A 22,360-nucleotide genomic window follows, 5' to 3' on the forward strand; every position below is an offset into this window, starting at 1 on the left:
CACCTGTAACGTCTTAAAATGAATACATTTAAGGACTAAAGTCCAGAATAAGCAAGTGTTAGACTGTATAGCACCTCATGTCATAAAATTCTGTGTTGAAAAATTCTAATAAAAGCTGGAGAATTTGGTGATTGACTAGAGAACAGAAACCTGCCTGAGGTCCCTGAAATATGTTCCTTCATTAATTCCTTAAACATCATGAAGTTGCACTGTCTCTTCTACTACTAATTTCAATGTGATATGACAAACAGATTAATTATTAAAAGTAAAAAGCTTGGGGCACCTGGGTGGCTCAGTCGGTTGAGCGTCCAACTCTGGATTTCAGCTCAGGTCTTGATCCCAAGGTTGTGGGACCGGGCCCTGAGTTTAGCCCTGCATTGGGCTTTGTACTGAGTGTGGAACCTGCTTGAGATTCTCTCCCTCTCTCTCTCTGTCTCTCTCTCTCTCTTCCCCTCCCTCCCCCCCCCTCTCTCTCTCCCCCTCTCTTTCCCTATCTCATTCTGCCCCACTCTGCTGCTTGTGGTCTCTCACACACTCTCTCTTAAGGTTAAAATAAATAAATAAAAATAAAATAAAAATTTAATAAAAAATATTTAAAAGCTTTGGTTTCCTCTTCCTTCCTTTCCTCCCTCCTTCCTTCTCTCCTTCCAACCTTCCTTCCTTTCCTCCTTCTGCTCTTTCTTTTCTTAAAATTGTGAAATAAAAGCTTTCATTTTTTTAAGTTTATTTATTTTTGAGACAGAGTGATCGAGGGAGGGACAGAGAGAGAGAGAGAGAGAGAGAGAGAGAGAGAGAATCCACGTTGTCAGTGTGGAGCCTGATACAGGGCTTGAACCCACGAACTGTGAGATTGTAATCTGAGCCCAAATCAAGAGTCGGATCCTTAACCAACTAAGCCACCCAGGCACCCCTGAAATAATAGCTTTTAAACATCAGTTTAAATACAAAATGAGAATCAACAAACACGCAAACAAACCAATAAATATCAAGCTGCCCCAAAATCTTTAGTGCTTGCGATTATACTGCAGGACAAGAACCCATCTTGAGATGATAATTAGATTTTATCTACAAATGCAAGTGAGAGGTGGGAAAAGGTGATAGTGTCAACATTTCACCAAAACAACAAGGCAACTCACGTCATTAGTTAGGAAAACAATTACTCAAACAGTTGGCTAGGGTCACTGTCTGATCAAGCAAATTCTGACACACAGTGAGGTGGTTTTCCATTTTATTGGCCTCTCTCTGACCAGAAATTTAGGAACGCGAACTGAAGCGAGAGCAAAAGCAGAAAATAAACGGATAAAGCACACGTAAGAACATCTCTGTTAGGGATCATCATGGTGGAGGACAGAACACACAAGAAAGACCCCCATCCTTCGTTCCACACAAGTCTTCGCAGATGGCTGTATGAGTTGCTCCAGAACTAATGAAGGATGGGGGTTGGACGCAGGGGAATATAGCAGCAGGGCTGCTGCAAAAGCGAGAAGGCTTTTGGCTCCAACTAACACCTTCCAATCTGCAAAGAAACAACAATAGAAACTTGCTTCGGGCAGAGTGGTGTCCCACATTTTGACGGGCCCCGAGAAAATAGCTCCGATTTGCACAAATGTTCACAGTAATCTGACCTGAATGTAAATGCACTCTCTTTTGAATCCGCCCCCCCTTGGTTAAATGAAGTTCCGCAAAACCAGCACAGAGCAGGCAAAAGCAAAAGCAAAGCAGGAAGCCTCCCACACTCGAAAGGGAAGATAAGAATCACAGAAGCCGGCATGGCTTTTATTGAGGGGCATTTCAAAGCGAATAGAGACATACGTGGCATGTTTGTAAATCCTCTGTATGTGTATAAACATGTACCTTCACACATCAAAACTGGCTTGCTCCTGGGCAACAGAAGGTCCTAAGAACAAAGTGAAAGCTAATAAAAAGCAGAAAACACTTCCAACGGATAGAACAGAAAAAGGATCAGGGCGCCTGGGAGGCTCAGCAGGCTAAGTGTTCGACTTTGGCTCGGGTCATGGTCTTACATTTCGTGAGTTCAAGCCCCACATGGCATACAGAGCTTGCTTGGGATTCTCTGCCCCTCTCTCTCTCTGCCCCTCCCCCACTTGCTGAGCACACAGGTGCTCTCTCTCTCGCTCTCTCTCTCAAAATAAATAAACATAAAAAAACCCACAACAGACGAACGATCATTACCCTCGATACACCGAGAGCCGAGAAAGCAGTGCAACAGAAAAACAGGCAGAAGATGTGTGCAAGAAGACCCCAGAGGAAAAACGACAAATGGCTAGTAATATAAAATGCTCTCTAAATTCAATAGTGATCAGGGAAACGTACAATTAAAGACATAATTTACACCTCTTAAACTAGCAGAAGTCAAAAACTGTTCGTAATTTCCAATCCTGGCCTGGGTGTGGGGAAATGGGCACTCACACCCTGCTGGGAGAATAAATTCATACAAACTTTTGGAGGAGAATACAGCAGTACCTATTAGATCTTAAAAACTGGCATATCTCAGTAAAACTGGGAGGGGGGACCAATAACCTTTGACTTGGGAATCTTCTCATGGAAATACTCACACATATGCAGAAAGGCATATATGTCCAAAGTTCCCTGAACATTGGTTGTAATATCAAAACTTTAGCGGGGGGGGGGGGGGGGGGGGGGCACCTGGATGGCTCAGTCAGTTAAGTGTCTGACTCTTGATTTTGCCTCAGGTCATGATCTTGGGGTTCGTGGGATGGAGTCCCTCCCATCTGGCTCTGTGCTGACAGCACAGAGCCTGCTTGGGTTGTCTCTCTCACTCTCTCTGCCCCTCCCCCTGCTGGAGAGGCACATGTGCTCTCTCTCTCTCTCACACACACACACACAACGAGTAAATAAACTTAAAAAAAAAAAGCTTTAGGGGAAAACAGAATGTTTGCTGCAGACATTGAAAGATACAAAAAATGGATATTTGAGTTTGGATCATGCTAAAATCCCTCCTGGAAACTGTGAGAAATCTGCTTTAAGCGTTTAAAAAATAAGTAAATGTACTTTACTGCACAAAGAGAAATACTTTTTTAAACTTTTTGTAAAGGTAAGATTAAAAATGAGGGGCGCCACTGGGTGGCTCAGTCTGTTAAGTGTCCGACTTTGGCTCAAGTCATGATCTCACGGTCTGTGGAATCAAGCCGCAAGACTGGCTCTGTGCTGACAGCTCAGAGCCTGGAGCCTGCTTCAGATTTCTGTGTCTCCCTCTCTCTCTCTGCCCCTCCCCCACTCACGTTCTGTCTTGCTCAAAAAATAAACATTAAAAAAATTTTTTTAATGAAAACCTTATGATTCTGAATAAAGGCAATCTTTTTTAAAGCTGCAAAAAAAAAAAAAAAAGGAATGTTTATCAGAAGGGAAGTACTTATACAAAATATGACACATGTAGACTGCAAAGTTTTCTCCAAACTAAAATGAATACATGAGAATCATGCATACTGACATGAAAGAATGTTTAAGAAATTTTTGAGTAGAAAATGTAGTTTGCAATTGCACGGCAATTTTAAAGCTGAGCCGCTCTAGTAAATAAACTGGGCATTCTTGATAGTTGAATATGGACAATATACACAGGGAAAGGCAATGATATTGCACTCTATAAACACATCATTGTCATTGCAATGTCTTAAATAAAACCATATTTTTTTTTTTAATTTTTTTTTTTCAACGTTTTTTATTTATTTTTGGGACAGAGAGAGACAGAGCATGAACGGGGGAGGGGCAGAGAGAGAGGGAGACACAGAATCGGAAACAGGCTCCAGGCTCCGAGCCATCAGCCCAGAGCCTGACGCGGGGCTCGAACTCACTGGACCGCGAGATCGTGACCTGGCTGAAGTCGGGCACTTAACCGACTGCGCCACCCAGGCGCCCCTAAAACCATATTTTAAAGTGACACCTTGGGCGTGTGAGTGGCTCAGTCGGTTGAGCATCTGACTTCAGCTCAGGTCATGATCTCATGGCTTGTGAGTTTGAGCCCCACGTCGGGCTCACTGACAGCAGTGATCCACTTAGGACCCTCTGTCCCCATTTCTCTCTGCCCCTCCCCAGCTCACGCTCTCCCTCCCCAAAACGAATCAACATTTCTTTAAAAAAATACAGTAAATAAAAAAATAAAATTGGCACCTTAAAAAAAGTGTAGGTTGCAAAGAGCATGCACAGCATAATCCCAAATTTGTGAAGGGGAAAAAAAAAAATTATTCCAGTGTTACGTGCATGTGTTTCCACAGAAGTGGCCTGAAAGAACACAAGCGGAAGACAAGGGAGGTTAGGGGAATGTGACAGGAACTACACCTTCATCTTATATATATTGGTTGAACTTTTTTAAAAATTTTATTTATTTATTTATTTATTTATTTATTTATTTATTTATTTATTTAAGTAATCTCTACACCCAACGTGGCACTTGAACTCATGACGCCAAGATCAAGAGGCCCATGCTTCTCTGACTGAGCCAGCCAGGTGCCCCTCGGTTGAACTTTTTATATTACAAATGTATTCTTTTAACGATGGGGAAAAATCTAAACTGAGTTTGCTGAGGCTGGAAGAGTGGAGAATTGTTGTGCTTTACTGTTCACTGTCAAAGCGAATCGTTGCAGGTTAGATGACATTCTGAGGGTTATTGATTAGCTGAGCCGCACCGCATAGCGTTACCTCAAGAGTCTCCACTAATCTGCTGATTACTGTCCTTTCACTAATGAACGTGGGAGGAAGAGACAGACACCATCGCCCTGTCATACGTGTGCACTCACTCGTACCTTGGTAACTGTGTGAATGAAACGGTTCTCTCCCCAGCTTCGCCTTCCACATTTTCGTCCAACGTGACAGCCCTCTGCCCAAAGTCCTCCACTGATTTCCCACCTCCCAGAAAAAGTCTACACCGTCAAGACAGTCCACACAGGCCAGTGGACTCCTGTCGCCCGAGTGCACAGCCTACTGCTGTTCCCCTGCTCACTCCACCCTTTGGGCCTCTCTTCACTTGCTGAGACACAGGAAACATCCCTGCCTGGGCCTCTGCCCTGCCTGGGCCTCTGCTCTCGCTCTTCTCCCTGCTTAGAGGGCTTTCCCTCAACTATCCCCCAAAACTCTCACCACCACTTTCCTCAGCGCTTTACTCAAATGTTCCCTCTAACCCAATACTCCCTATCTTCCTCCCCAACTTTATTATCACCATCTAATATTCTTCATTTATTTTTATTGTATCTCTCACCTGACAAAGATTCCCTCCCTAGCCATGCTCCTCTGATCCCCCTTCTTGACTAGGCCTCAACCTTGGCCTGTATTTGAACAACACTAACATAGTTTCTAACAGCTCAAGATCACATCCCTAGGAGGACCTGGGATCCCCCCTTAAAATGCCTGCCTGAGAAACCTCACGGCTGCCAAAAGAATTTATTATTTGTTCCAACTAACACCCGAAGACAGGGCCCCTGTTTCCCAGCCTCTGCGGGAAGGTAGGCGTCTGACCTCGACGAGCACCCGTTAACAAACCCGGATGGGTTTCCCGTGTACCACCCCCCACTTCCCACTTCTTGTCATTTTTCACTTCCCTGACTCTACTGAACCCCTGCTCGCCCCACTCCCTTTCTCCCTCATCCTTCCTCCTTTTAAGCTACCAGTCACTTCTGTACACAATGAAGTTTATGGTGGACTCTTCCCCACTGCAGTAGTATGTTACTGATTAAAATCTGACCTTTCCATTTTAACTACTGTCCAGCCTTGTTTATCTTTGACATTCTCCACTGTCATGTGAGCTCCCTGGGCTGAACGTTGTTTTCTCACCAGCACAAAGCAGAGTATCTCCAAATACCAGTGGAACATGGATGATGAATCAACACCTGGGCATGGATTTCAGCCCCACAGACACACGTCGAGGCTGGGATAACTACACCTAAGCTTTTGTACGAAACAGCACTGCTCACTCCTTACCTGAAATACCCGGCAAGTGACAGGTGTCTATCACAGATCATGACAGCCTCCCAAAACCGATCTTCGATTTGCTTTTAATCCCAATAGAGCACTATCTCCTACATGCTTGGTATCATCTATGAACACGCACGACCAAGCACAGAATACCAGGCTAGTGGAAGATTACTGAAAGATGCTGTACGGAAAGTATTTGCTTCACCAGAAGACTCTTACTATTGATGGTGACTTCCTCTGCTCCCCGCCCTTCATTGCCATTCGTGGTCCTGGTCTTGAAACTCCCACTTCACCTTCAGCTCTCCCGGTGTCTCTCTGGGTTTCCATTCCCAGAACCACGCTGAAAGTGTTTTGGCTGTGAATTCTACCACCTTTCTTCAGCTGCAATCCAATGATGTCTTTTCCGTGTTTATTCTTTAGATTCTCTTAGGTGAGCTAAGTGTTGCTAACCTCCCTCACCACACCCTCCCTCTCCTATTCTTCTTATTTTTTTTCATCTGTGGCTTCTCACCATTTCTAAGGGACTACAAATAGTCCCAAGTGTAATCTGTCACGTCCAACAAGTGCTTTTTATAAGTAACTGCTATGGGTGAGGCATTATGGAGTTGACAAAAGTCTAATACTCAAATGCTGTGCTCGAAGAAAGGGACACCATACATACTCATATGAAAAGTTCAAGTTTCCTGCACAGTGGTTGCTTTAATAATAGTTTGTGGAATGAAGCAGTTGTGTAGGAATATTCTTGTAATCGCCAAGGGAATAATAAAGTGTCACATGACTGACACAACCAATAAATCAAAGTTGACCATTTCGAACAGTAGCCTCTCCTATTGCTGTATCTCTCACGTCTACAGGGTGTTTCCCATGGCTATTCGTTTTTTTTTTTTTTTTAAGTTTACTTATTCATTTTGAGAGAGAGACAGCGCACGAGCAGGGGAGGGGCAGAGAGAGACAGAGAGAATCCCAAAAGCAGATCCCGAGCCATGAGTGTGGAGCCTGTTGCCAGGCTTGAACCCATGAACTCTCAGATCATGACCCGAGCCAAAACCAAAAGTTGGATGCTCAACCGGCGGAGCCATCCAGGCGTCCCTTCATGGGTATGCTAACACTAACCACAGCTGACAAAACTACTGTATCTTCTTAGTGCGTCCTCAAATCTACCTATTTTCCAACATTGCCATGACTATCAGGGGCAGCACCAACATTCTGATGCTCAGGTATCCCCTCGAGGGACGTGCACGCCCAGTCCATCATGGCCGAGCCTCCTGAGATGTCACAGCCTGGTCTGGGCATCAGTAACCTCAACTCCCCTCTCCTTCAGCTTCTCCCTCTTCTACAAAAGGCATTGCAGACACGGAGGAATGAAGACTTGAAAATTCTCCACGGGCATAAAACTTTTCAAAAGTGTGTATTCCTTTTTTACTCTTGTCTTTTCATGTTTTAGGCAATGCTATCTCAAGAAATAGATTTCAGTTTTGAGTTTCCAGTGAATAAAGTGTTTTAATCTTTTTTTAAAAAGAATTCTAGGTAGGGCGCCTGGGTGGCTCAGTCAGTTAAGCGTCTGACTTTGGCTCAGGTCATGATCTCACGGCTTGTGACTTTGAGCCCTGTGTCGGGCTCTGGGCTGACCGCTCAGAGCCTGGAGCCTGCTTCGGAATCTGTGTCTCCCTCTCTCTCTGCTCCTCCCCGACTCGTGCTCTGTCTCTCTCTCTCAAAAATAAATAAACTTAAAAAAAATTTTTTTTTCTAATTCTAGGTGAAGGTAGTCAAAGGTACAAATTTCCAGTTATACAATAAATAAGTCCTGAGAATATAATGTCTGACAGCCTGGTGACAACAGTTAACAATGCTGTATTGTATATTTGAAAGTTGCTGAGAGAGTAGATTTTAAAAGTTCTCATCACAAGAAAACAAATTGTAACTATGTGTGGTAGTGGATGTTAACTAAACTTATTGTGGTGATCATTTTGCAATATACACACATATGTCGTACAGCCGAAACTAACACAATGTTATGTCAATTATATTCCCCCCCACTCTCCCCAAAATTCTACTTCTATGTCTCACTCCTACTACCTACCAACCCTCTGGACACTAGACATTAGAGGGTTTTGCAGATAAAGTCTCAAGAGTCAATTCACATGGGCATTCTTTTTTTTTTTTTTTTAATTTATTTTTTTTTATTTTTTTATTTTTTAATATATGAAATTTACTGTCAAATTGGTTTCCATACAACACCCTCACATGGGCATTCTTGAAGCAAAATATCCTACATAAGTGTAAGTCCTAAACACTCCCTCTCTCTAAACCTTGAAGAGCTTCCAACTACTATAAATAATATACAGTAAGGCTTGCCAAATAGGAAAGCAAGGGGAGACTTTCACACAAGATGGAAGTTTCCATGGATGGAATTTTGAGGTCCATCAGTGTTAAGAGAGATGCATCCTTAGAGCAGTTGACAAGCCCAATTAAAACTATCCAAAGAGGCGTGCTTCTCCAAGCGTGGTTCACAGACCGGCAACATCAGCAAAACTAAGATGCCTGTTAGAAAATGCAGAAGCTCTCTCTCTACCCCAAACCTACTGAGCTTCAGCAAGATCCCCAGGTGATTCAGAAGCACGGTAACATTTGAGAAATGCTACCTGAGGTAACATGACTGTTATCCAGATTGAATGTGAACTTAGATGAGAGCTCTGGTCAACAAACCATTACGGCTGATTTGAGTCAGCCATTTGATGCATTGAAACATCACCCAACACCCATCTAGAAGCAAATGGTGAACTTGGTGCTTTCTGGTGTGGCTGACTAGGACTTCAATTTTCCATCTCTCTTGGTGTGCCTTTGCTGTCTGTTGACTATTAACAGAGCAACAAGGTGATAGTGGCTGAAAACCACAGCCTAGGATTAAGGGCTTCCTTCATGGGGCACGGGGACCAGCTGAATCATATCGAGACGCCTCCACCCCCAGTCCTCGGTAATACTTTAACACAGGTAAGGGCCTGCAAAAATGATCACCAAGGGGAGCCTTGGGGGAAGAGGGCTCAAAGAGCAACAGTTAAAGTAGGTGTGTGTGCAGGAAAAGAAGGGAGCAGTGATATAGCCAGGCTGTCAAAGGTAGGACAGGGACAGTTGCATGCAGATTTTGATGGCCAAGGTAGATTTTTCAACGCTAGAAAGTTCAAAACACCTCTTTCTCCTGTAGCGGCTGTTTATCAGATGCGGGTCCCTCCAAGTGTGTTCCTGGGCCTGAGATAAACACGTTGCCATCGCCTGAGGCCATGGACTTCTTTCCGATCCTAGTCCTCAGGGAATTTGTCATCCAGTGCAAAACTACCAATCTGGATCTGGACAATTGCATGTGACCTCATGCCAACTCTAAACCCAAGCTGAGAAGTGTTTAATCAGATCAGGTCTGAGGAATGCCATCCCACAACCCAAATAGGCTCCAGAGGCCAGGGTCACCATCTGGGAGAATATAATCCCCAGAGAGCCAGGATTTCAATCAAACTCATTACCACAGGGTTCTATTTGAGAAGAGGCATGGGAGCCTGATCTTCTGTGTGAGACCCATTGTTAACGTTCCTAGAGGAAGGAGGAGGTCTGGTAAAACATTCATGGAGGGCTGAATGGAAATAAAAGGGGCTCACATGGCCCATAGCAGCTGGTGTAGATGACACACCAGGTTTCCCACCGATCAAGTGAGAGAGAAGACTGTCTTCATGACCAGGCCTTCTTGCCATATTCTCATTCTTCTTGCTCCCTGTGGCCCACCCCCCAACATGCACCCACCCCGTGCCCCAGCCAATAACTTCCATCACCCTTGCTGTTCCTCAGGAAAATCCCTCCTCCTTCCTGCCTTCCCCACAAGTCTAAGACACCCCACTGTACTACTGAAAGCCCACTTCATTATAGTTCCCTTATTCTTTTTATTTTTATTTATTTTTGAAAGAGAGTGCGTGAGCAGGGGAGGAGCAGAGAGAAAAAATGGGGACAGAGGATCCAAAGCAGGCTCTGCGATGGCAGCTCGGAGCCCCATGTGGGGCTTGAACTCACAAACCACAAGATCATGACCTGAGCCGAAGTCAGACACTCAACTGACTAAGCCACTCAGGCGCCCCTATGTTTCCGTATTCTATGTCATTTTCTTATTCCATTCCTTCTCTTCTTTCTCACCTTAACAGGCATTTATTTGGCTTTTCTCAGTGACACTTTAGCTTCCCCAAAGCTCAGGAATGCCTCATCTCGCTGGTCTTCTGGTACACTGAGGTAATGTAACCTTTGATGTGTTTGCCCATCCCCCTTGATCTGTTTTTTTATTTACTTTTTTTTAATTTATTTTTTTATTTGAGGGAAAGAAGAGGGGAGGGGCAGAGGGAGAGAGAAAGAGAGAGAATCTCAAGCAGGCTCTACACTCAGCACAGAGCTGGATGTAGGGCTCGATCCCATGACCCCGGGATCATGACCTGAGCCGAAATCAAGAGTCAGAAGGTTAACAGACTGAGCCACCCAGGCACCTGTCCATCTCTTATCTAAGAACTATCTTCTCCACACCTATGACAGTGCACGTGAGCAGCCTCACTTGTCCTGCACAATGGATATAACTAATTACAGGAATGGCTACCTGGCCCAGGCTGGGCGTCTGGAATCGGGATCCAAGGACACTGAGGAGTCTCTCTGCTGTCTTGAACTAAAGATGTGTAAATTTGGGAACTCCGTGGTAAATGTACTCATAACAACAGAGAAATCTGGTAGGGGAGGATGGACGGAAGCACAGATGTATGGGAGGAGATAGACAGACAGACAGACAGATAGATGGATCCCTGGAAAGAAAAAGTGCAGGAGCGGTGGAGAGAACTCCCTTCTTGGCCACAGGTTAACTTCTCAGTTCCTGGTTCTAGGCCTCATGAGACCCAACTCTGCTTCCTGGTTTCGGAGTGCTCTTACATCCTTATTTAAAAAAAAATAATTTTAAGGGGCACCTGTCTGACTCAGTTGGTGGAGTGTGTGACTCTTAGTCTCAGGGTTATGTGTTCAAGCCCCATGTTGAGTGTAGAACTTACTTTAAATTATAATAATAATAATAATAATAATAGCAATCTCTCAGATTGCTCAGACAAGGCGATCTCCATTACTGTCTATGGAAATGTGTTCATTTGACCAAATCCTTGCTATTAATTAGTAATCCTCTCCTCCATCTTACTTAGCACCCCCCGCAAACACCACAGTTGCCTTCTTTTCTTTCATAATCCCAGGGTCACTAGACTAACAGTCAAAACTGGCCTGCTTAGTTAGTGTACATTTGTTTGCACAGTTATACATTTGGGGGGCATGATGCATTACTATCAAGTAATATGAATGACTTAAACGTCAAAATGATTGCTGTTCCCTCCAAAGTAATCATGCTGGGAGACGACAAATATATTCCCGCAATGTGGTCACCATCCCAGCCATTTCCAGAATGCCTTTTCAAATCTGCCCCAGTGACATAAGTCTATGTCTCTGAAAGACAAATATGATTTTTAAAAAGAACTACAATTGTGCCATCATCAGGGCAAGTAGCTAAAATGAGGGATCCAACATCTTACAAAACTTTTGTTAAACAATGTTTTATACAGTAACATCATAATTGGAATAAGCACATACCCTTCTAGTATGACAGCTCTAAAACATAACATTGGTTTGAAGACATAAGTTCTATTACATTTTTAAACTATAAATCAGATTCTTCATCATAATCACACGTTTCTATCACTGTCATCCAGGCATCTGGAACAGGAATCGGAGATTTGTAATGCCCAGTAGATTGGAGAAGATGGGCTTACTATATGTTTGCTATCAATGTTTATTAGCCTGTTTAATTATTATTTAATAGAACTTATACCTCAAAAGAGGATATGACAACATTCAAGTAGGTTAAAACATACATGAAGACAAAACAAGATTATGGACATGGCGCGCCTGGGTGGCTCAGTCAGTTAAGCATCCTACTTCAGCTCAGGTCATGATCTCGTGGTTCATGGGTTCGAGCCCTGCACTGGGTTCTGTGCTGACAGCTCAGAGCCTGGAGCCTGTTTCAGATTCTGTGTCTCCCTCTCTCTCTGCCCCTCCCCAACTCATGCTCTGTCTCTCTTTGTCCCAAAAGCAAATAAACATTAAAAAAAATTGAAAAAAAAAAAAAAAACAAGATTACAGACCAATATTGATGATGTGAATCATGGCCATAAATTGCCACAAACTTAAAACATGTGAGTTGCTAATCCAAAATTGAAGCATCATATCTGTGATATTCCTGCCCTGATCATAGTCCTGAACTCTGGATATAGATAACGTACTTTAAGTCACAGTTTTCTTCTTGTTACAAAGGATAAGCAGTAGCTGTTTTTTCTCAAGCCTTCACAGAGGCACCAAGAAACTGCAAAGTAAGGCATATAAATGTCAAGTTTTAGCCAATAGGTCACAAAGTGAGCTAGGTCTCAGAACCCTTTCTAAGGCAAGCTGGTGCAACTTATTTCTCTGTGCAAATTTCAGCTAGCATGATCAAAGATAATGAGTCACCTGGTTATGGTATTTTTAAAACACTAAAACTTCTTTGGTGTTTTTTCCCCCGAGCTTCATAGTCACTGAAACTAAACTTGTACTTTGAGACGAAATATGGTTCGTGTGCATGTGTTATACACCTGACTCCAAGATTGAGTACTTTTGGTTTAAAACAATGCACTTAAGTAATGATCACTGATGTGTGCTTGCCTGAAAATACAAACTCCCAGAACCTCATCCCAGTTCATCCAAATTCGCTATCGATATGAGAAATTTGAAGTGTGGGAGAGACTTTAAAATAGGTAATTGGTTGGGGCCTTAAAATGAAAGACTGAGAGAAAGAGATGTTTGTTACGATGATCTCTCTCAAGATAGTATTTGTAGAGTGAAACATGACACAATTTCCTCCCTGTTGGTGGGGGTCCATGTGAATGGTTTTCTATGAGAGGCGATGGATACGCGCCCAGGAAGCATGTGGTAGAAAAGAGTCTGAGCTTTGAGGTCAGAAAGATTTGAGTATTGGTTCTACTACTCCCTGCTACCTGCGGGACTTGGATGGGTTGTTCGACCCGCACCAGCCTCCTTGTCCAAAAAGTGGGGCTGATACATAGCGATGTCACGGGGCTGCCATAAGGATGAAATGTGATAGTTCGTGTAAATAATGCAGGGCCAGATCAGCATGAGGTTTCACATCCCTCTTGGCCCACTGGCCTACACTCTCGCATCTAACACCCAGCACCACCTTCCAACAAGGCTGCAGAATCCCTGTTGCTTGGATTGCATCATCACCAGGCTGAGGCTGGACTCACATGCACAACTTCCCTTTCACAAATTTCTCCTATAGATGTCACAAGGTGAAGCTTCCATGATACCCCCAAGGACGATTTGATTTTCTCATGAGCGGCTGTTCAAAAACACTCCAGTTAGTTCATTTTTTAATTTTAAAACATTTGGAAATCATAGCTTCTATCCAATGGGCCATTTTATTGATTAATTGGCTGATTGCCTAATTTTCGATGTAGAGTCTTGATGTCAAAAGAACTGACTTTTAAGTAATTCATACATTAATTCTGTAAGTATCTAGTAAGCACCCGGCATATATATAGCTGGCCCTGAATTAGGCACTGAGCATGCAAAAATAAAGAAAACATTATTTTGGGGTGCCTGGGTGGCTCAGTCAGTTGGGCATCCGACTTTGGCTCAGTCATGATCTCGCAATTTATGAGTTTGAAGCCCCCATCAGGCTCTGTGCTGACGGCTCAGAGCCTGGAGCCTGCTTCGGATTCTGTGTCTCCCTCTCTCTCTGACCCTCCCCCTGCTCACACTCTGTCTCTCTCAAAATAAACATTAAAAAAAATAATAATGAACTTAAAAAAATAATAATAAAATAAGTTTAAAAAAAGAAAATATAATTTTCATTTTCAATGACTATACAGTATGAGGAAGGAGATAAACCTATCCATAATTGTCATACACCACAGTAAGTCACATAATAGAAGTATGCAAATGGTGTCACCATTTTATTGGCACTTTCAAGTTCAAGTTCAAGTTTTCACATGTTTCTGCCTTACGAAATCCCACGAGCTAGGTGTTACCGTTACTAGTCACCTCCAGGTCAGATAAAAAGAAGTCAAGCAGAGGAAAAGAAAGTAAGCTGACCAAGGTCACGCAGATAATAACCATGATTCTGTGTCTCAAATCTCAGTTGTCCGGGCTCTTCAACCAGTGTCCCTCAATACCCATGTCACAATACACTCAGAACACACCTCTGTCAAGCTTGCAAATGCCTCACAAATGTCACCCAAATTGTGTATCTCCCAGGAGATTCACTCTCTGGCCTTGGCCTAACACCCAGTCTTCCTCTCTACCCTCTCCCACAGGAGCCCTCCTGAGAGCCAACCCAACTGTTGAGTGTTTCCTGATGACACTGAGTTGTTTCAGGCCTGGTGCTTTTGATTTTACTGTTCCTCTCTCCAAACCCTGCTCTGCCCCCTCACCCAACTCCATCTTCTAGTTCCTCCTCTTACATGGAGATAACACATCTTCCTCCCCCAGGAAGTCTTTCGTGATTGCCCTGCCCTAAGCCATTTCATATAGCTAAGCCTCCTGGGTGCTCCCCCAGGCCTGGGACAGGGCACAAGTCATACCTCATATTTTATTGCACTGCAGTTGTTGGTTTATTTGCCTGTCCTTCGCCCACTAGACTGTGAATTCCTTAGGAATTCACAGCCTGCGTTTAGCCCATTTACTGTTTGCTAATTGAATGAATAAAAGAAAAAATCAAGATATGAACCCTCGCCTAGTGTAACCCCAGCAGTAGCTGGAGCTCAAAATAAAGCCACAGCTTTGCCATTGGCTTCAATGTGACTAGTGAATGACTGAGACCAACTAGAACTTGTCCGGTTTGGGTATAATTAGCTGTTCATGCTACCTTTCGAAACAAGAACAATGGCTATCATCATCATCATTTTTTTTTTTTTTTGCATAATCATGGCAAATAACAATGGCTTAGAGGACCAGACATGCTACTGTACCTGGTCTGCCACATCCTGTCTGAATGGTCTCCGCTTTCAGTGTTACCCCTACAACTGCAAACTCATATCTATTTAGCTCCGCACATCCGATAAATATTGGATGAAGGAATGAATGAATGAGTAAATGAATGGAAACTTTCCAGGCTCAGTTCCTTCTCAGTGGCTATATTGACATCGTGTGACCCCCACCTCCAGGCCACAACTGGCTTGCGCTTGGGTGGGTATCAGATGAAGGATGGACAGTCCATAGGCTTCTCTATGACCTACGATCTATGGCCTACTGTGAAAAGGTGGCTGCAAACAGTAGATCTCTTCCAGGAAATGCAAGCTAAGAAATATGAAGAAATGTTTCCAGATAAACATAGGGGCAAGAGTGAAAAGGAAGCAAAAGTAAAGTTGTTATAAGGCAGGTAGAAGCTCTGATGTGGTGTTTATAAGTAGATGGATGGAGAAGCACCTGTGAGGGTGAGGAATCTGCTCGGATGAGAGTGAGAAAGCTGGCCGGCAGAGGGGCAAAGAGAACCACAATGCCAGGGGAGACCGTGCTAGCAAGAGCAAGAGGAAATTGTTCCAGGCGTTGCCTCAGTTCCTGACAAGTTTCTGGTCTCAGCCCCAAGTCAGGTGCAGCCTGACTTAACAGGTAAGTCCTTACCTAAGAGGTGAAGATGATTTTTAAAGTGTTTCGGCCTCTGCTGCAGGGTAACAGGTGAAGTTGAATTTAAAAATGTGCCGGCCTCGGGTATGGGACCACCATCAGCTTAGGTGGCGCCTCTGTGACTCACAGGAAAAGGCACCCGTGCTGGGATGAGGCCTGACCAAGGGTGGCTCCTAGCTGGATGGGAAGCCCAGGGCCTTTGTGCAAAGAGAAATGTTCCCTCCTAAGGGAGGGGTGTCTGTGCATGTACACCGGGGTGCACGGCTTGATCAGGGCAGGGCACGGGCTGGATTTGAGCACCCCCCGCTGTCTGCTGTGCCCAGCACCCATCTGCACTGCCCAGACTGCCCCGCCTTTCCCAGCAGGACAGCTTTGCTCTTCTGTGAGTAGGCAGAGACAGATAGTAAACTTAGAGCCAGATGGTCTTTGTCTGGTAAAAAATCACTCTGAGCAACACAAATGGAAAGTGAGCCGGCATCCATTGTTCCTGGCCTGGGGCAGCTTCAGCCCAGCTGTGAATGGGGCCCAGGAGCCCCTGGCAGAGCATTAGCCTGGCAGAACAACAGCTGAACACGCAAGCAGTGGCCCAAATAGTTTTATCCTCGGGGGTCCGTGAGAGGCGCTCTGAGAGCACAGGCCAAGTGTAGACAAGCAAGGACTTCCCCCAATGGGACGGGTGACCATCGGCTGCAGAGCCCGTCCTGGACAGCAGCACCTCGCCCTTGTGGCCAGGCAGCTGTGGGTATGGGCTGAAAGAACATCCAGGTTTGCTAGATTTCTTCCTCCCTCTTCACTGAACACACCAGAGATTGAAGACTCCAGAAAAAGATCCTGCATTTCCCTTACCTATACACCTAATTACACCAGCACAAGGAATGCTGGAGAGATGAATCAAGGTACCAAAAGAGCTGAGGCTGTTTCTGTGCAAGTTTTATTAAGTGGTCCATTCACCCATACTTCCCTTTTCTGAGATGCCTCACAGGGTTCTCTGCTCTGTGCAGCCCAACATGTAAGACTGAGAGTCATCACTTGAACACAGCCTCTTGGTCCAACAGGTGCAGTACAGTACCTGGAACATAGTACTTGCTGAAAGATTACAGAAGGAATATGCCCTATGTTGTATCCTAAGGCTCTTTATTCACTAAACATTGGGCTTATCAGAAGAGCACATCAGAACACTCTGAAAATGTTATAGTCACTCATGCAGAAAAAGATCGGTCTGAAAATTAAGGGAACACCAGTCCATATATCATGAAAAGCTTACTTTGGGATTTTTTTTTTTAATGGATAAAATACTACTACATTTACAAAGAAATGTTAGATTTTCAATATCCAGAACTTTTGAATTCCAGAACTGTGAGTTCAAAAACCATAAAGCAAAATCAATCTGCATTTTTCTAAAGCAAAAGTCTGTTTTTATAAGCCCAATAAAAGGGCTTTCGTGTCAATTCTAATGTTATTTAAAGTATATTTTTAAAATGTTCTTTGTTATTTGAATATATTTGGCTTTCTTCGCATTTTATATGGATTTTAAAATATAAAACTATAGCTTTTGTGAAACCAATGCATTTTGATCATGTGAAAAAAAACCCTGCTCAAATCACAAGTTAAAAGCCCTTGAAGTCTGAGATGCTTTTCTTAACAAAAATCTAGTAATGAAACACAGACAGGAGGGGCGCCTGGGTGGCTCAGTGGGTTAGGCGTCTGACTTCTGCTCAGGTCATGATCTCGTGGTTCTTGAGTTTGAGCCCCGTGTTGGGCTCTGTGCTGACAGCTCAGAGCCTGGAGTCTGCTTCAGATTCTGTGTCTCCCTCTCTCTGCCCCTCCCCTGCTTGCTCTCTGTCTCTCTCTCAAAAATAAATGAAACAAAAACAAAAACAAAACAAACAGGAGAAGTGGAATCTCTTGTGATATTCCAGCAGCATCAACACAGTCTTGCACAGAGGTCTTTAAAAAATATGCTTCATGGGCACCTCGGTGGTCAGTTAGTTAAATGTCTGACTCTTGATTTCATCTCAGGTCATGATCTCACAGTTTGCGGGTTCGAGCCCTGCATTGGGCTCTGTGCTGAGACCATGGAGCCTGCCTAGGATTCTCTCTCTCTCCCTCTCTCTCTCTGCCCCCACCCCCGACCCTGGCTTGTGCTCTCTCACTCTCTCTCAAAATAAATAAATAAACTTTATAAAAAGAAAGAATTTAAAAATATATATATATATGCTTCATACTGGACTGACTCTTATCCCCAGAGCTGGCAAAATTTTAGAAGCCAAGTTTCAAGTTTTCAGTTATTCTTTCAAGGGAAGAAACATGGAGAGGAAATGAGGGACCGGGTGACAGATGGGGTAGCCTGGGAGTGGATGTTTTTTTGGAGTGAGGTTCTTTGATACCCCATGACACCTCACAGTCTTCTCCTCCTTCCCCTCTTCTGCTCCCTCACATCCATACATCCTTGCAAAACATGATGTCCCCTCCCCACTCAACACTCTCTCCAGGTGAATTAACCCATTATTAGAAATTATCCCTTAGGAAGGACTTAGTGACAACCAGCTAGAATCAAGAATGGGAGTGAGAGGTGCCATTTGGGAGGTGGCCGCAGCAGAAGGGAGTTCTACTAGGACGTGAGAAGGTACTGAACCAAACCCTTCAAACTTACACTTGCCCAGGCCAACCCTGGCCACAGCATCACAACAGACATGGCAGCAAGTTATGTGGACACACGGTTCTCAAAGTCTGCTGCACCAGAGAATCACCCAGTACTCGGGCCGTACCTGATGCCAATTAAACCAGAATCCCTGGGGGGAGGGACCTAGCCATAAACTGTTTGTTGTTGTCGTTGTTGTTGTGTTAACTCCCCAAGTGACTCTAATGTGTAACCAACTTTGAAAACCAGTGTCAGAAAATAGTGCGTCTCAAATGCTACGTGTCTAAAAACAACCTGAGAATCCGTGAAATGCAGATTGGAAATAAGCTGGTCTGGGGTAGGGTCCGAGCTTCTGAGGTGAGACCCATGCTGCCCGTCTGGGCCAGTTCTGGCAAGACCACATGCGATCTAGCTCCTGATACTGCCCACATGTGTGCAGAGCTCCTGAGGAAGGCCTGGAAACTGGGCTGCCCTACACCAGGCCAAGCAATGTTTCCACAAGGTGGTGTAACCTTCCCCTTGTGCCCCTAAGACAACTCTGCTATCCCAGGCCGGTCACATCTTGCTGACTCTCTGGCATCCATGCAGAGGCTGCAGGATTCTAGGGAAACACTCTGTGTGTCAGTGAGGGGCCAGCTCATTCGTTACCTCTCTGACTCTAAGAAATGCAGGGAGCTCCTGGTGACACTTAGCCTGCTCTTAAATAAATGCAAGACTCAGTTCTGAAAACGGGATACAGTAACTTAGAAGACATTCACTCTTTTACAGTATCCCAGGGTGCAGGGGACAAGTCAGCTGAAAGTTGCCCCTTCCCAAAGTCCTCTAAGAGCACAGGGAAGATACAGAGTTCTTGGAAGTAAAATAATGTTACAAATGGAAGTCCATAGTTCACATAATGTATAGTTTGCACACTCACATTTGAGAGTTCTTTACTGCCCTGTGGGGCACAGTCGGTTAAGTGTCTGACTTTTGATCTCGGCTCAGGTCACGATCTCGTAGTTGGTGAGTTCGAGCCCTGCATCAGGCTCTGTGCTGATGATGGCAGGGAGCCTGCTTGGGATTCTGTCTCTCCTCTCTGCCCTTTCCTTGCTTGTGTGTGCTCTCCCTCCCTCTCTCTCTCAAAATAAGTAAGTTAACATTAAAAAAATTATATAAGAAAAAATAAAAGTTCTTTACTGCCCTTCTTTTGCACACCTGCCTTAATTTCTAGCTATGAAGATGAAAAAAAAATGTTATCTAGTCACCAAATTGACTAATTCTTAGTTGGTTCTTTAGAGTCATTTGAAAGGCTAATCTTTGTAAAATCCAATCAAGATTATCCACCGGTCAAGTTCGGTTTGGCCAACACCTAAAAAGCAGGAGGTAAATCACATTCAACTCAGTGCTTTCACCATATGAATTTGGCAGAATATTCTTTTCTCAAATACCATGACCCACATCTCACTACCTGTATTTAACAATTCTGAGTGGCTTTATCCAGCATGATCTGCAAAGTCAGATCAACAATACCTCTGATACTAAGTATACACGTTGTGTGGCGAAGCGATATTACAAGCACAGGAAGACGGCGGGTTCTAAAGGAAAACAGAGCTAGCTAGCTGGAATGTAGTCAGAGGTATGGAAATGTGCCTTTTTTGAACAAGACACTTGGCCTCAGGTAGCTGTGAGGTTGAGTCACAGCTCAGAGGCCTGACCTCAGAGCGCCGCACTGGCCTTGGACTGCTGTGGGTAGTTTTGATGTTCGCTTTCGTTTCCAGCTTCCCAGCTTCCACGCATCCTCCTTGGATGCAAATCGGAAAGCAATCCCTGGGCAGTTAACAAATCCGTGGACTTTTAAAAACAGTTCTACGGTTCCTAAGCTGATGCTTTGTTCAAGAGCATTTAAAAATGATGAATTATTTAATCCTCCGTGCGGTAGCTCCACACTCATTCCCACTTTAAGTACCGAGATACGAGAGACAAAGGTAAGTGGTTTGCCCCACGTTACCCGGCGCAACCACCCGCCCTCGGCCGAGTTCCTGGTTCTGCCGGTCGCGGTGCACCGACCGCGCCGAGGAGGGACCAGGGCGCTAGGCAAGCAAGGGCCAAGCGAATCGGCTGCAGACGCGGAGGTGCTGGATCGAGCCTCTCTGTCAAATAACAGTGAGAACCAGGGGCGCAAACAGCCTGGCCAAACTCTCAGTACCACCTGCACGGTTTTTACAGGGAGGAAAAACTCAGGCCCTGAGTCCTCTAACCAGCACCACCCCCCCCAAAGAACCCTTTATTTCAAAAGCACGAGCAGTTAGGAGGGTTTCCAAGACCTGCATTGGCCCTGGCCCCCAACGTGAGGGGACCGCACCCTTCCGCGGGATCAAAGTCTCTTTCTTTCCCGCACGGCCGCGCTCGCTGACCCAGAGGGCTGCACCCCAGCTCGCAGAGACGCGCGCCCACCCGGCGCACCGACCGCAGCCCTGCTGGAGCATCTCCGGGCGAAGGAGCCAGCCGCCGGCAGCAGAGCAGGAGGACCGCGCGGGGAGCTCCGTTGCGCCCTCCCCTGCGCTCACCGCAGCCCCTCCCCTCCCGCCCGCGTCCCGGGCCGGCCGCGTCCCGCCGCCACCTGCCGCGACCGGCCCTCCCCCGGCCCCCCCCCAGCGCCCGGAGCCGCCTTACCTGAGCCGGAGATGTGGACCCGGAGCGGGCGGCCCCTGCTGGAGCACGACGATAGGTCACTCTGGGAGCGGCCGCGGGGGCTCGGGTCCCCGGGCAGCCAGCGCTGAGCGGGCGCCGGCGGCGGGGCGGCCGCCTGGGGCTCGGGGGCTGCGGCCGCTGCCTGCTCGGCGGGCTCGCCCGGGGGCTCCGCGGCGCGTCTGCCCGCCTCGGCCATGGGCTCCCGGCGGCGGCCGGCCCGGAGCGCGGGGTGGGGCCGCCTGCGCTGCCGGGAGCGGCGACCCCGAAGCAGCGCCGAGGGCGGGGAGGCTGGACGCTGGGCGCCGAGAAGCCGGTGGGGAGGGCGGGAGGAGGAAGAGGACAGAAAAGTTTGCACAGGAAGGAGCCGCCTACAGCCGGCTCTCGCTCCGGCGGGCGAAAGCCGCAGGGCTCGGAGCGGGGCCGCCCTCGGTGACCGCGAACCTCCCGGCTGCTCCTCCCCCAGGCCCAGGCACTGCCCTTAGCGCGAGGGCAGCAGCGGGGTCCGCTCCGGCCGAGCGGCTGGTCACCCAGCAAGCCGACCTCAGAGAAGTGGCGTCCGGGCTTCAGGAGCTGTGATGTAAGGTCAAGGTTAACAATGCATTTCCATTTCTTTGGGATGGGGGCGGGGGAGGGGCGGGGATGCCAGATACACGCTCTGGGGTCGCCGTGGGATGGAACAGAAATGGCCATACCCAGTTGACAGACACAGACCGCGGCGCAAAGGACACCAGACCTGCCGGTGGCTTCGTGGCAGATCCAGGACCTTCTAGCCCTCAAAACCCTTCTCTACCCTCGACCTTGGCCACACTCCTGGGTTTCTGTCGACTGGGTAAACTCAAAGGTCATGTTTAAAAGGCCAGTCTTCCGAGCACTGAATAAATAACATAGATTTGATCACTGAGTCTACACTTTCTAACGGAAAGACAGGTTTCCTGGCCGCCGTGGACTGCAAATATCTTTGTTGATATACCATGCCTTGTCGGATTGTGCAAACTGGGCAAGTGGAGATTTCGCTGATTCGGCGGGGCATTTCGCAGGATAAGCTTTATCAGGTTCACATTAGGCCCCCAAGTTGTGGCTTTCCCAGAAGAGAAAGGCTGTAAATCAGGCTCAAGAGTCACCTGAAGAATCATTCCTGAAAACTCATGGCAAGAGAGGAATGTCCCTGGGTTCAGTCACGGGCCAAAGATAGGCAGCAGGAAGAGAAGGGGGGGGGGGGGGCGAGGGGGAAGGGGTTAGCAATGAATGAACATTCATTGAGGCACCATGTTTCAGGTGGATGTCAGACACTTTGCACATATTTTATCCTTTAGTAAGAAAACCAACCCAGCAGAGGAGGTAAGAGGAAGGAGGGACAGAAATGAGGGGTGCAAGCTA

General features: G+C 46.0%; 1 protein-coding gene across 6 annotated transcripts in view; it reads right to left on the reverse strand.

Moving 5' to 3' along the window:
• The window catches only part of PHACTR2 (phosphatase and actin regulator 2), a 273,198-nt gene extending 251,905 nt beyond the window's left edge, over window positions 1-21,293 (reverse strand). For all 6 annotated transcript variants that reach the window (XM_019425083.2, XM_019425077.2, XM_019425076.2 and 3 more), the window contains exon 1: window positions 20,966-21,293. In XM_019425083.2, coding sequence (XP_019280628.2) covers window positions 20,966-21,179 — 214 coding nt within the window. In that variant the 5' untranslated portion in view covers window positions 21,180-21,293. The remainder of the gene's footprint in view (window positions 1-20,965) is intronic.
• Between the last annotated feature and the right edge of the window lie 1,067 nt (window positions 21,294-22,360).

This window comes from Panthera pardus, unplaced genomic scaffold (genome assembly GCF_024362965.1).
Source record: "Panthera pardus isolate Hobbes unplaced genomic scaffold, ASM2436296v1 HiC_scaffold_17, whole genome shotgun sequence".
Lineage (NCBI taxonomy): Eukaryota > Metazoa > Chordata > Mammalia > Carnivora > Felidae > Panthera > Panthera pardus.